Source organism: Myxocyprinus asiaticus, chromosome 40, assembly GCF_019703515.2.
Source record: "Myxocyprinus asiaticus isolate MX2 ecotype Aquarium Trade chromosome 40, UBuf_Myxa_2, whole genome shotgun sequence".
NCBI classification, from domain to species: Eukaryota; Metazoa; Chordata; class Actinopteri; order Cypriniformes; family Catostomidae; genus Myxocyprinus; species Myxocyprinus asiaticus.
Genome location: NC_059383.1, coordinates 22,570,618 through 22,583,795, shown reverse-complemented (window position 1 = coordinate 22,583,795; position 13,178 = coordinate 22,570,618). Strand labels below are relative to the sequence as shown.

The 13,178-nt window shown below is 36.2% G+C and overlaps 1 protein-coding gene across 1 annotated transcript in view; it reads left to right on the top strand.

Moving 5' to 3' along the window:
- LOC127431109 (glutamine--fructose-6-phosphate aminotransferase [isomerizing] 2-like) overlaps positions 1-12,335 on the top strand; it is a 34,464-nt gene extending 22,129 nt beyond the window's left edge. Inside the window, exons 7-19 of the mRNA XM_051681372.1 lie at positions 53-114; positions 3,568-3,647; positions 4,505-4,625; positions 4,984-5,147; positions 6,707-6,802; positions 7,101-7,198; positions 7,325-7,445; positions 7,755-7,912; positions 8,998-9,112; positions 9,228-9,355; positions 9,790-9,957; positions 10,080-10,241; positions 10,922-12,335. Coding sequence (XP_051537332.1) covers positions 53-114; positions 3,568-3,647; positions 4,505-4,625; positions 4,984-5,147; positions 6,707-6,802; positions 7,101-7,198; positions 7,325-7,445; positions 7,755-7,912; positions 8,998-9,112; positions 9,228-9,355; positions 9,790-9,957; positions 10,080-10,241; positions 10,922-10,966 — 1,518 coding nt within the window. The 3' untranslated portion in view covers positions 10,967-12,335. The remainder of the gene's footprint in view (positions 1-52; positions 115-3,567; positions 3,648-4,504; positions 4,626-4,983; positions 5,148-6,706; positions 6,803-7,100; positions 7,199-7,324; positions 7,446-7,754; positions 7,913-8,997; positions 9,113-9,227; positions 9,356-9,789; positions 9,958-10,079; positions 10,242-10,921) is intronic.
- The last annotated feature ends 843 nt before the right edge of the window (positions 12,336-13,178 follow it).

Genomic DNA, 13,178 nt, shown 5'->3' with positions numbered 1-13,178 from the left:
TACAATATATGAATGTTATATCATTCACTGTTCTTTCTTGATCTTCCCTCAGGAAGGGGCATTTGCTCTGGTTTTCAAAAGCATCCATTTCCCAGGAGAGGCTGTTGCCACCAGGTCAGCAAGATCTAAGGTTTCTCGGAACTGTAAAAACTAAAGTTTCCTTGTTCCTTATTACTTCTCTCATTTCTCACTTGTTCTCTCTGTCTTCTGAAAGCTTCCAGTCTCACTCCATTATTTCTTTTCATGCCAATGAAAAGAAGCAGGAGGGGTACAGACCCCTATCTGTGATCTGCCGCCAGAATAGATTTTGGACTTTTTGTCACACTTTGCACCTCTTAAGACAAGAATATAATAAGAGTATAATAAAGATGTTTATGAAGGGATATTCAGCTATGCATGGTTGGAAGGTACTCTGACCCAGTATATGTAATTTTGAGTCGACTGAGGCCAAGACCGAAGTTAATTATTCCCATCTGCCCATCTGTGATTGTTAACAAATGTGTTGTTGGCTTTTGTAAATTCTGTCCTGCTGTGAAGAGAACATCTTAAGTCAGGGCATGTTGCAAGACCCATCAGTGTGGGTTACCGCATACACACTAAACATGCTTTTGTTTTTAGACCCATCAAAGAGACTTTTTAAAAGTTATTCATGGAAATTTTTGTTGCTAAAAATGAAATTGCGCAAGTTGCTTTGGAATAATTATTTAAGCTGTTTGGTAAGGTAATTTCAGTTGCTCATACCTATAACTTTACATGTGACATTCATACATCAGATGGTATTGGTTTTTGGTATTGGAGCAATTTTACTAACTACTTAACCGTTTGTGCCATGTCCATAAATGATAACTTAAATTGAGCTGATTGTTGAGGAGAGGTGTGCCATTGCATTTTTCTAAGCGATAAGACTTAGGGAGCTTTTTTATCTTAGGTCAGAAATCAACCACCCAGAACACTTAAGCAACCACCTACCAGTGCTCTAGCAACCACCCAGTATACTTTAGCAAGCACCTTCAATTCCCTAGCAACCACCCATAACATGCTAGCAACCACCTACCAACAGCCACCTACCAATGCCCTCTCAATCTCCCAGAACAACCTAGCAACTACCTACCAACCCCCTAGTAACGACCCAGAACACCCTTGCAACTACCTACTAATGCCATAGCAACCACCCAGAATGCCCAAGCAACCACTTACCAATACTCTATCAATCATCTAGAACACCCTGGCAACCACCTTCCAATGCCGTAGCAACCACTCAGAGTACCTTAGCAACCACCTACCAATTCTCTAGCAACCACCCAGAACATTTTAAGAACCACCTAACAACGCCCTATCAACCACTCAAAAGATTGTTGAAGCAACTTACCAATGCCTTAAAAGGAAAGTTCACCCAAAAATAAAAAATCTCTCATTTACTCACCCTCATGCCATCCCAGATGTGTCTGACTTTCTTTCTTTTGATGAACACAAATTAAGATTTTTAGAAGAATATTTCAGCTCTGTAGATCCATTCAATGCAAGTGAATGGGTGCCAGAACTTTGAAGCTCCAAAAATGACATAAAGGCAGCATAAAGTAATCCATACTACTCCAGTGGTTAAATCCGTCTTTAGAAGTTTTATGATAGATGTGGGTGAGAAACAGATCATTATTAAGTCATTTTTTACTATAAATCTCCACCTTTGACCAACCCCAACCAGTAGGTGGCTGAATGTAAAAGTGAAAGTATAGATTTACAATAAAAAAGGACTTAAATATTGATCTATTTTTCACCCACACTTATTTTGCTTCTGAAGATATACTGTAGATTTAACCACTGGATTCTTATGGATTACTTTTATGCTGCCTTTATGTCCTTTTTTGGCCTTTTGAAATCTGGTCACCATTCACTTTCATTGTATGTACCTACAGAGCTGAGATATTTTTCTGAAGATTTTCATTTGTGTTAAGCAGATGAAAGAAAGTCATACTTATCTGGGATGGCATGAGAGTTAGTAAATGGAGAGAATTTTCATTTTTGGGTGAACTATCCCTTAACCAGCCACCAAGAACACGCTAGCAACCACTCATGACATCCTAGCAACTACCTATCATGCCCTAGCAACCTCCCAGAACACCCTAGAAACTGCCCAAGAAACCGTAGCAACCACCTACCAACTCCTTAGCAACTATCCAGAACACCCTTGCAACCACCTACCAATGCCCTAGCAACTATCCAGAACACCCTAGCAACCACCCAAAACACCCAGTAAACACCTACCAACACTCTAGTAACAACCCAGAACACCCTAACAAACACATAACTGGCAAAACATCTTTTTCTTTATCAGTTCTTTTCTCGTTTTCTAATATAAATTTCTAAACAGTCTTAAAGCAAGCTATAATTACTTGAGAAGCAAATAGCATACATTAAGACTTTTTTTATAATATATCGATTTACTGTAATCTTGTTATACTTACGCTTTTAGCTAATAGTTTTTTTTTTTTTTTTTTCTTTTTTCTTGTTTAAAGCATAAACCTTACTAAATTTTGTTAGATTTACATTTAAAACAAATAAAAACAACTTGTTAATCATAACAAAATGCTTAATTCAAGAAAAAAAAAATTGAAAACCAGTCTTATTATCTTACTCAATAATTTAAATCTTGATTTAATGATTTGTAGATATTTCTACTGAAATCTTTCTCCTTGATCTCTCTTAACACCTTAGCATTGTGGCAGCAGCTGGACATAAAGCTTGCACCACTTACATTCTCTTCAAAATCCAATTTGTCTTTAAGCCATTCTTTTTTCTTGGCCATTTCTAAATTCCAAGGGTGTGTCTTTCATGTGCTCTTTGAAGAATTAATCCCAAAGGGATTTGTCAGTGGTATTAACAACAGATTAATCTCAGAATTTTGGCAATCACTTCTATATTCTCATACTTCCTGTCTATCTTCACACTCACCTTCGTTTGCTTATTATTTGACTGCACATGACACATGATAAAGCTAAATCATTTGTATTTCATGAAATCTATTAAATCTGTACATAGTTCCAATCCAAAATACACTTCACGGGTGGTGGACATTTAGCTTGCTTTGCACACTGAAAGGCAACTGCCCAAGCAGATTGAACAAAGCAAATACTGAGAAGCTGCTCCAATGTGCCTATTTGGCACATTAGCACAAGGAATCATGGGCTGTGCCAAGCAAGATAGGTGGTGCATGCAAAGGATAGGTCTGAAATGTTTCCTCAACAAGAGGGGAGGGGGACGGATCTGAACAAGGATATTAGAGTGAAAGAGAGCGAGAGAGATGAGCGAGCCAATGGGCGAGCAGCCACATGTGGATTTAAACTGGGGCAAAGTCCTGCAGGTGTGCTGTTGTTCTGCAGAAACAAGAATGAGTAATTTTTTGGGTGATATGTGTCCATGTCCTCTGAAAAGAAAGATTGAGTGTCTTATTTGGAAGCTTACTATCCTTTCTCTTATTTCATCTTTTTGTTCATTTGTACATACACAAAACAAGCTTTAAATACCAGGTCAAAAGTCAATCTATCCCTTATTTCTCCCTCTTTCAAACAGGCGGGGCAGTCCGCTGCTAATCGGTGTACGCTGTCAGTATGAGCTTTCCACAGAACAAATCCCTGTCCAGTACAACTGCAGTAAGTTCAGCCTTTGATATCCCCATTCAGTTTGTTGCTTGTACAACTCCCCAAGCCAGTTCCACTCACTGGAAGTGAGTGTGTTGCCTTTGTGTCTTCTTTTATTTTGCCCCAAAAGCAAAGAATATGATCAGGCCTCTGTTGTTTAATAAAAGCTTAGAAAAATGACAAAAGACAGCATTGATGTAACCATGATGACCTCTGGCACGGTTTGAGCCGAGGTATTGAAAAGGTGTGAAAATTAACAAGGTTGAAGTGAACAAGGGAACATATTTAAAGGTGGGTTGATGTAGCATCTAGCCCAAGCCTTACTTTGGAATGTGGTTCTTTGAAATAGAACTATAGTGTCAGCCAAAAATCCAGTTCAGTTATTGCGACAGTCGTCATCATAATGGCTGATTTCTGATAATCATGATCCTCTGATATTATCTCTTTATATGAATGGAGCTACATGTAATAAAAGTATGATTTATGTAGTTGGGGTTTAAAATACTCTATTGTGTACTTTAATTTTTTAACTTTTATTTATAGACAATGTTTATTTGGCAAAGACAGCTAATTTTCTATTTCAGTTTAAATTCATTTTACTGTTTCTTTTGAATTGCTTTGGTACTATTTTCACAGGTAAGTGGTACATTTTTAAAACTCTTAGTATAAGAAGATTAAACAATTATTTGGTGTGGTTACTTTGAAATTTTGTGTAAACTGAAAATACTGATATTTAAAAAATATATATTCTTTTTTACAGCATTGGGTTTGCTTTTTGCTCTTAGCAGTCATTCTCTAGATGTGAATATGTGACTGAATAAATATTTTATTAAAAAAAGTTAGACACTCATGTTATTTTCTTGTTATAGGTGACTCCAGGAGAGATGGACTCCAGGAGAAAAACTTCCGTAACCGAGTGGGCAGCACCAACGCCCTACACTCAGTCCATGACAGAATGGCAGTGGAGTTTTACTTCGCCTCTGATGCAAGGTAAAACACACATACACACACATATATACAGTATGTAACACTAGAATCTAGAGCAAATTGACGTCATTGTTTCACACTAATTGACATTATTTTTTCACACAGCCTGAATATTTGTTGATAGAAATTCAGTGATGCAGCAGAAGTCTAGGTGGTTAGACCGTTCATGCCAGTTATACCAGAAACAATAACTGTGATGAAATTATGCTACAAATGTTGTCAGCTTAGTACTGCACCCTGGTGGTCACAAAATTTCACTACACACAGAATTGGTATAAAAAAAGTCATCATGATCGGTTTTGTTCTGTTTTTGGTGCTTTATCTTGCTTGTATATTGATTTCTGTGGTTTCTCTCTCTCAGTGCTATCATTGAGCACACCAAAAAGGTGATCTATTTGGAGGATGATGACGTTGCCGTGGTGATGGAGGGGAAGTTGTATGTGCACCGAATTAAGCGTACAGCAGGAGAAGACCCCGTCCGTGCAATTCAAACTTTACAGATGGAGCTCCAGCAGATCATGAAAGGTCCCAAATCATACTAAACACCATCACCATTAGACAACACCCCTAAAATCCGACAAAGAGATAAACTGTTGCCCAAGGATTACATCCTAGTACCACCCCTGTCAGTGATTCTTGGTGTAGCTAGTCAAATCCGTTTTGATATGGTGATCACAGGCAACCATACTTAAACCTCAAACCATCAGATTCATCCACGCAGAAGAGAAGTGCTGAAGCATGATTGACATAAAACAGAAAATGTTTCTTCGTGAGTAACTTGCAATTTTATGTTTCAACCACAGATGTCGATAGTGAACTCTGTAGTGTACATTTTAAAGGGATAGTTCACCCAAAAATGAAAATTCTCTCATAATTTATTCACCCTTATGCCATCCCAGATGTGTATGACTTTCTTTTATCTGCTGAACACAAATGAAGAATTTTAGAAGAATTTCTCAGCTCTTTTGGTCCATACAATGCAAGTGAATGGGTGCCAAAATTTTGACGCTCCAAAAATCAAATATGTCAGCATAAAAGTAATCCAGAAGACTCCAGTGGTTAAAACAATGTCTTCAGAAGCAATTTGATAGGTGTGGGTGAGAAACAGATCACTTTAACTTTCTTTTTCTTGTGTTTTTGGTGATTCACATTCTTCATGCATACTGCCCCCTCCTGGGCAGGGAGAAGAATTCTAAGCAAAAAATTACTTAAATATTAATCTGTTTCTCATCCACACCTATCGTATCACTTCTGAAAACATGGATTGAAACACTGGAGTCGTATGGATTACTTTTATGATGCCTTTATGTGCTTTTTGGAGTGTCAAAATTTTGGCACCCAGTCACTTGCATTGTATGGACCTACAGAGCTGTAATATTCTTCTAAAAATCATAATTTGTGTTCTTCAGAAGAAAGAAAGTCATACATATCTGGCATGGCATGAGGGTGAGTAAATGATGAGAGAATTTTCATTTTTGGGTGAACTATCCCTTTAAAAAGTATAACAATAACTCTGCAAAATGAATAATTTGTCCTTACTCGGTGTGACACAACAATTCACGAGAAAACCAATTTTTTGTTTTCGTGAACGATGCAGAATACCGAAATGCAACAAAATCACAACAAATAATATATTTTTTATTGATATTTAAAATATCAATAAGGAATAACATTTTGATCCAGTGAGATTTTACTGCCTAGTGCGACACAACAAAAATAAAAACCAAGCGGCCATGAAGATGTCTCTGACAGTCATGTCTGGTTAGGAGGACGGTAATTCAGATTAACATGATAGATCTGATTGGCACTTCATTGCATGTCAGCTAGTTAGGACACAGTGTAAGAACTCTCCTAAAACTAAGAAACCACTTAGCTATTGCTTTTGGGCTCCAGAAATGGGCATCACAATGTCTCTGTCAGATCTACTATTGGTTCCTTGGTTATTTTAGCAAGCTAGACATAGAAGATCATTATGTCTTTCTCTTTCATTTTCATTCCGTTGCATGGCACCCTACTGCACCTCCACTTGACTTTCTTAGCTCAGCAGATTGAGGTTTTGTGCTAATACTGTTTCACATCTTCAGGTAACTTCAAGGCTTTCATGCAGAAGGAGATCTTTGAGCAGCCTGAATCTGTCTTCAACACCATGAGAGGCAGAATATGTTTTGACAGCAACACAGGTATAGAATAACTTTACATTTTACCAGAACATTACACAGAGATCTGCTGTAAATTCTGCACAGTTAAAATATGCTTCTGTAATTTAGAGTTTTGCTGACTCCTTAAATTGGCAGATGGGCAGAGTGTTCTGAAAACCTGTTTGAAAACAACCATTATTTTCGCAATTCCATATAGTGATGCTATAATTCATAGAAATTACCTCATCTTAACAATATGGCAAACATGTTTGGGTCTAATAAACTTAATTTAAATCCTGGTGAATCAGCGTGTTTTTAACCATGTGTATTCTCTGCGTAGTTCTTCTTGGTGGCCTGTCCGACCATCTGAAGGAGATAAAGAGATGCAGACGTTTGATCATGATTGGCTGTGGAACCAGTTACCATGCAGGAGTAGCAGTGAGTTGTGTTTTTTTTTTTTTTTTTGGACTGGAACTCAAAATACTTGTCATTTTATTCCTTTCATGGATGAAAACGAGATTGTTATTTTTCATTAAACACATGATCTCTGATTTTTCTCTGCAGACACGTCAGATCCTTGAGGAGTTGACCGAGCTTCCCGTTATGGTCGAACTGGCCAGTGACTTCCTGGACCGCATCACTCCCGTCTTCAGAGACGACGTCTGTTTCTTCATTAGCCAGTCGGGTAAAGTAAAGCTCTTAACTGTCATTCTCATGTTTCATATTTCGGAAAATGTTGATAATAACGATGACATTTGTGCTTGAAATTACACTGAATTACACAACTGCAAGGGCCTTATGTGATATAATCTCCAGATACATGTGGCACATTAATAAAACTCATTGCTTTTATTGAGTACAGTAAAATACTGTTAATTGCCAGTGATGCTACAGGTTATAATTTTGATGACACTAACACTTGCATGCCAGCAGTGCTGATTAAAGTATCTGTTTTATGATATGTGATATTGACTGATAGTGTGGGTTTGATCAGGTGAGACAGCGGACACTCTGATGGCATTACGCTACTGTAAGCAGCGCGGAGCATTGACTGTGGGCATCACCAACACTGTGGGCAGCTCCATCTGCAGGGAGACAGACTGTGGAGTTCACATCAATGCTGGGCCTGAGGTCGGAGTGGCCAGCACTAAGGTACTATACAGAGCCAAATGAAACTAAACATGTTGGCCACTCTTTGTTCTCCAAAACTACAAAAGAGTTATGTGTTATTTAACTGTGAATGTCTCAAAACCAGGTTTGCCACAGTCATGGAACACCTGGAAAGATTGTGTTTTAAAGGCCTGAAAAATTTAATTAATAGAATCTTCTATATAATAGAAGTCATGAGAATTTTAATAGTGGATATAATTTTTTTAGTGATGGTCTGCTCTAAAATATGTCATCAGTTAGATGTCATCAGCTTGTGTAGAGTAAAACTTGCTTGCAAATCATGGTGATATCTGATTGATTTAAATTAAATGGCACCTTTTTGTCTTGCTAATGCTCAGTTCAAAGCTAACATTTTTTGTATCCTAAATACACACAATTAAATTATATTTTCACACTATTTGCATAGTTTGGCAAAATTACAGTTTGACTGGAAATGACGGCCAATACAAATACTCACAAGTGATATTTACCTTGAATTTTCTTTACACTGAATTTGCTTTTACCTTATTTTTTTTTAAATATTTTATTATAATTATTTCAAAATAAATTATAATTTATTAAAAATAAAATAATACAATTTAATAAAATTACAAGTGATTTTTTTGAAATTACAAGTGAAATTTTTTTTTCTTCTTAGATACAAAAGTTAAAGTATTTATATATAAGGCCTGTAATTCTAGTGGGTGTTTTTAGGGCTTTTATTTGATAATTTTATTAGTATTATTATTTATTTGGTTATTGGTTATTATTTTATTATAATTAAATATTAAAATTCCATTTGTATTTACTTTGAATATTTTTTTTTCTTCAAACATCACTTGTCTTATATTTTATCTCAAGCATGCTCTTTAATGACAGTTTTTTTTTTCAACTTGGTTAAGTACATTCATTTTTGAAAAAATAAATAAATAAATAAATAAAACTTTATAAGCTTTATAAGTCACTATGTAAACTTGTTTAGTTCCTTCTCATGTTGTTTGTCTCTACCTCTTTCTTTCTTCCTCTGTCTCTTCGACATTATCTATTGCTTGTACTGTACACTGACTGTGTGTTTTGATCAACTGCAGGCCTACACCAGTCAGTTTGTGTCTCTGATCATGTTTGGTCTGATAATGAGTGAAGACAGGTTTTCACTGCAGAGCAGGCGACTGGAGATCATCAATGGCCTCAAGCAATTGCCAGGTATGTGTGTGTAATCACACGTATGCTGTAATAAGCCATGTTTATTTTTCAGCATTTGCCTTTATGCAACAAGAAGCTCTAGATAATATTAATTTTGACATTGTCTGCCATTCAGAGTTGATCAAGGAGGTTCTGGCTCTTGATGACAAGATCAAGAGCATAACTGATGAGCTCCACCATCAGAGGTCTCTTTTGGTCATGGGTCGAGGCTACAACTACGCCACATGTCTAGAAGGGGCACTGGTAAGTAGAATGTAATATATTGTTGTCAATACTTAAAGCTGAAATGTGTAATTTCACCATACGGGATTGCAAAATTAATGATGTCCCCATCTGCAATTGGTCTGTCAAAAAGTCATGCCTGCAAACTCACACCAGTGGTTGAGCCAATGTTGCTGTTTCGGGCTGGTCAAGATGCTTGAAGAAACAGAGCAATGATTTGATAGCACCAGAGAGACACTTTTTGGGAAATCAGCCTACAAATGGCTTACTTATAGTTAGTTGTCTTTGCATGTTTAGGTGGGATAGGAGAATGTATTTTAACACTGAAAAATTACACACTTTAAATCCATTTTAAGCTTTTGAACATTCGCAGAATGTGAAATAGTGTTCATTTTTTTTGGTCCTGTATAAAATAAAACTAATTTCTTGACTTTTGTTGTGTGTTTTCCCTGTAGAAAATTAAAGAGATCACATATATGCACTCTGAAGGTATTCTGGCTGGAGAGTTGAAGCACGGCCCTCTTGCGTTGATCGACAAACACATGCCAGTCATCATGATCATCATGAGAGATGCATGCTACCAAAAGTGCCACAATGCCCTGCAACAGGTCACGGCCAGACAGGTAACCAATATCAGGAAATTACATACTGTACTGATAAAAGCCAATCCCCAAATATAATATATCAGCAGGAGTCCAAACATTCGTCAGTTTATGATGGCTAATATCTTGTGTATATCTCTTAGGGCCGGCCTATCATTCTATGTTGCCAGGACGACCCAGAGATCAGTAAAATGGCATATAAGACCATTGAGCTGCCTCAGACGGTGGACTGTCTGCAGGGAATCCTCAGTGTCATTCCACTGCAGCTCATGTCTTTCCATCTGGCTGTGCTCAGAGGATATGATGTATGCTTATCTCTCCAGAGTTATCTATTTATTAACTTGTTATCCAGAGATATCCATTTAGTAAATGTTTTTGAAACTACTTAGATACAGTTAAGTAATATTCAAACTGAAAGATAATGTATTTATTAGGCCATTACATATCTGTTATTCTAGAGAGTGTTTTTAGGGCTCTTAATTTATTGTATTTATTATAATAATTTTATTACAATTATTTTCAATTAGTCCTTTTAGTGTAGTTTAGTTTCCGCTAATTTTCATTTTGTGACTGCTAGTTTTTCCAGTCGTTTGTCTAGGTTTGGGTTTAGTTTTTGTGTTTTGTTATTTCGTTTTTATTTATGTTTTATTAATTTAGGGTTGCCAAAGTAACCTAACCGAAATAATTTAAATATATTTAATACTGTAACATTTCTCAGGGTCTTCAGTGCTATCACTGTCTTGTGCCATTTTTATGTTTAATGATGAAGGCAGGTTGGAAAAGTTTTAAAATATACTGTTTATCTAAAACTCCAATTATTTCATGCCCTTTTTTATTATTTAAGCTAGTTTTGGAGTTCTGAAAAGATATTTTCAATTTTTCCAATTATGTTTGGAAAACCTTTATTTTTATTTCAGTTAAGGAAATGTTTACATTTAATTTTTGTTTACATTTTTGGCAACAATAATAACCCTTTTTCTTTCAGGTGGACTGTCCAAGAAACCTGGCCAAATCTGTAACAGTGGAGTAACTCTTCGCAGAAATGTGAAATAATCAACATAGAAGAGGAGAAGACTTGCCACCAAAGTGCAATTAAATGTGTGTGTGTGTGTGTGTGGGCAGGTTTAAGTGGTTAGGAGGACTTTTTTTAGGTTACAAACTGGTAATTACAAGGGTATTATGTTATAAATGTGGTTTATGAGGACATTTCTAGTGTCCCCATAATTCAAATCGCTTAAAAAAAAACATACTAAACGATGTTTTATTGAAAATGTAAAAATGCAGAAAGTTTTTTTGTGAGGGTTAGGTTTAGGGTTAGGGTTAGGGGATAAAATCTATAGTTTGTACAGTTTAAAAATGTCTATGGAGAGTCCTCATAAGGATAGCTGCACCAACATATGTGTGTTTGTGTTTGTGTGTGTGTGTGTGTGTGTGTGGGGGTATTTATGAATTATGACCAAAACCCTAAAGGCCACAAGACCTAAATGGAACCAGTGGGGAGAGAAATGCTTTTTGCTCCAGATGTGCCTAATGCCTCAGTATCCAAATGCAAATGTGCTTTACAAGTCAGATGTTTACTTCTTACAAAGCAAAGTGCAATACTTTAATCTGCACAATTTATTGTATGTCCAAGAAATGTACCTGAAATAATGGGAATCAAATACCTTTTTTTTATCTAGAGTATGTAAGGGAGTGATAGACAGTGAATGTTTTATGTATAATTAACGCTGACAAAAGTCAAGTATGAATTGTTCTAAACCTACATTTTATTGAAGGACCAAATTCTTTATCAGTTGCAACATTAGGATACAGTTTAAACCACACAGTGCTATTTTCCATATTTTCATTATCATTAGCACATTGCACACACTTCTCTGTACTTCAGAAAATTATGTCAGATTTGCAGCTGGAACGAAGAAGTTTTAATCACATTAACTCACTTAAAGCATTCAATGGCTTTAAAGAAAAAATAATATAAATAACTGGGTTCTACTGGAAGATTTACTGTACTGTTTGAGTTTACTGTGAAGCACTCATTGTGGGAACAATCATTGTGTTATTGATTATATATATATATATATATTTGAATGATTTCAGCTATGTTTCATGATCTATGTTGTGCTGAAATGAGATTTCAAAACCTTACCATAACTTATTTGTTTACTGTCTTGCTGGGATAAAACTCTTTACGATTGTCACTGCTTGGTTTTAAATCATAATTTTACTGGTATATTTATTTGTCATATATGTCCATTTTAAATCAGTTTTATAGTTTTAAAGTTATGGGTTGAGGTTTGTAGCATGCATACAGTAAGAAGAGCAGCTATTATATTGACTTATATTTCTTTATCATGATCACTAATAAATAAAAAAATGAAATTAATAAATCCAATGAAGTACGACCAGCAGCAGTGCCAGTTTCTTGAATCACTCCATTTTCACCGTATGTTCTGTTTGTTTTTATTTATTAGCACCTGACACATAAGTGCCAGCTTTACATGTCATACATTCTGCTTCCCACGGATCTCGACCTGGATGAAAGCATGGGAATTTTTTGTGCAAATCTGTAAATTTGCACTTTCATTTGGGCATTGTTTCCACTCAGCTGTCATTTGCTGCTACTGTCAAGCAACTGTTTGATGCAGAACACAACAGCGCGTTAGCGGAGAGATTGACAGGCAAGAATTTGGCCAATAGTTGCTGCAAGCCTCTTATAATCGACCAATTGGTGAGCGAGAAGGCGGGACTTACAAAGAGGGGTTAAAGCAATGCAAATATGCGCGCACACACAATGAAGTATTAGACCAGATGCACATCGTAATGCAACTAAAGCTGAATCCCGGACAGTTTAGCAAATTTAGAAATCCCGGCCAGACGCTTTTTTCAGGTCCGAAAAAGAGGATGTATGGTCACCCTAGATAAAAACATAAAACAAGTAACTCTGAACAAACACTATTACAGCAAATAAGTCTGAAAATGTTTGTTTGTATCTTACCTCAGTTAACTTGTTTACATTAAGTTGATCTGTTTGCCGATTAAGTTTGTTAGTGGTGGATACTGTTTTATATAGGCTACAGTAGACAGGCTATACATTACTTGCTCGGGCTTTCAAGAAACAGGAAAAATTCCAAACTTTAAATAAATACATGTGTAGGACGTTTGCATTGTAGGGATGTACAGGCAGATTTCCGATATAAAATCGGTGATTGAATGACTGTGTTTACTCGCTGAAATGAGATGAT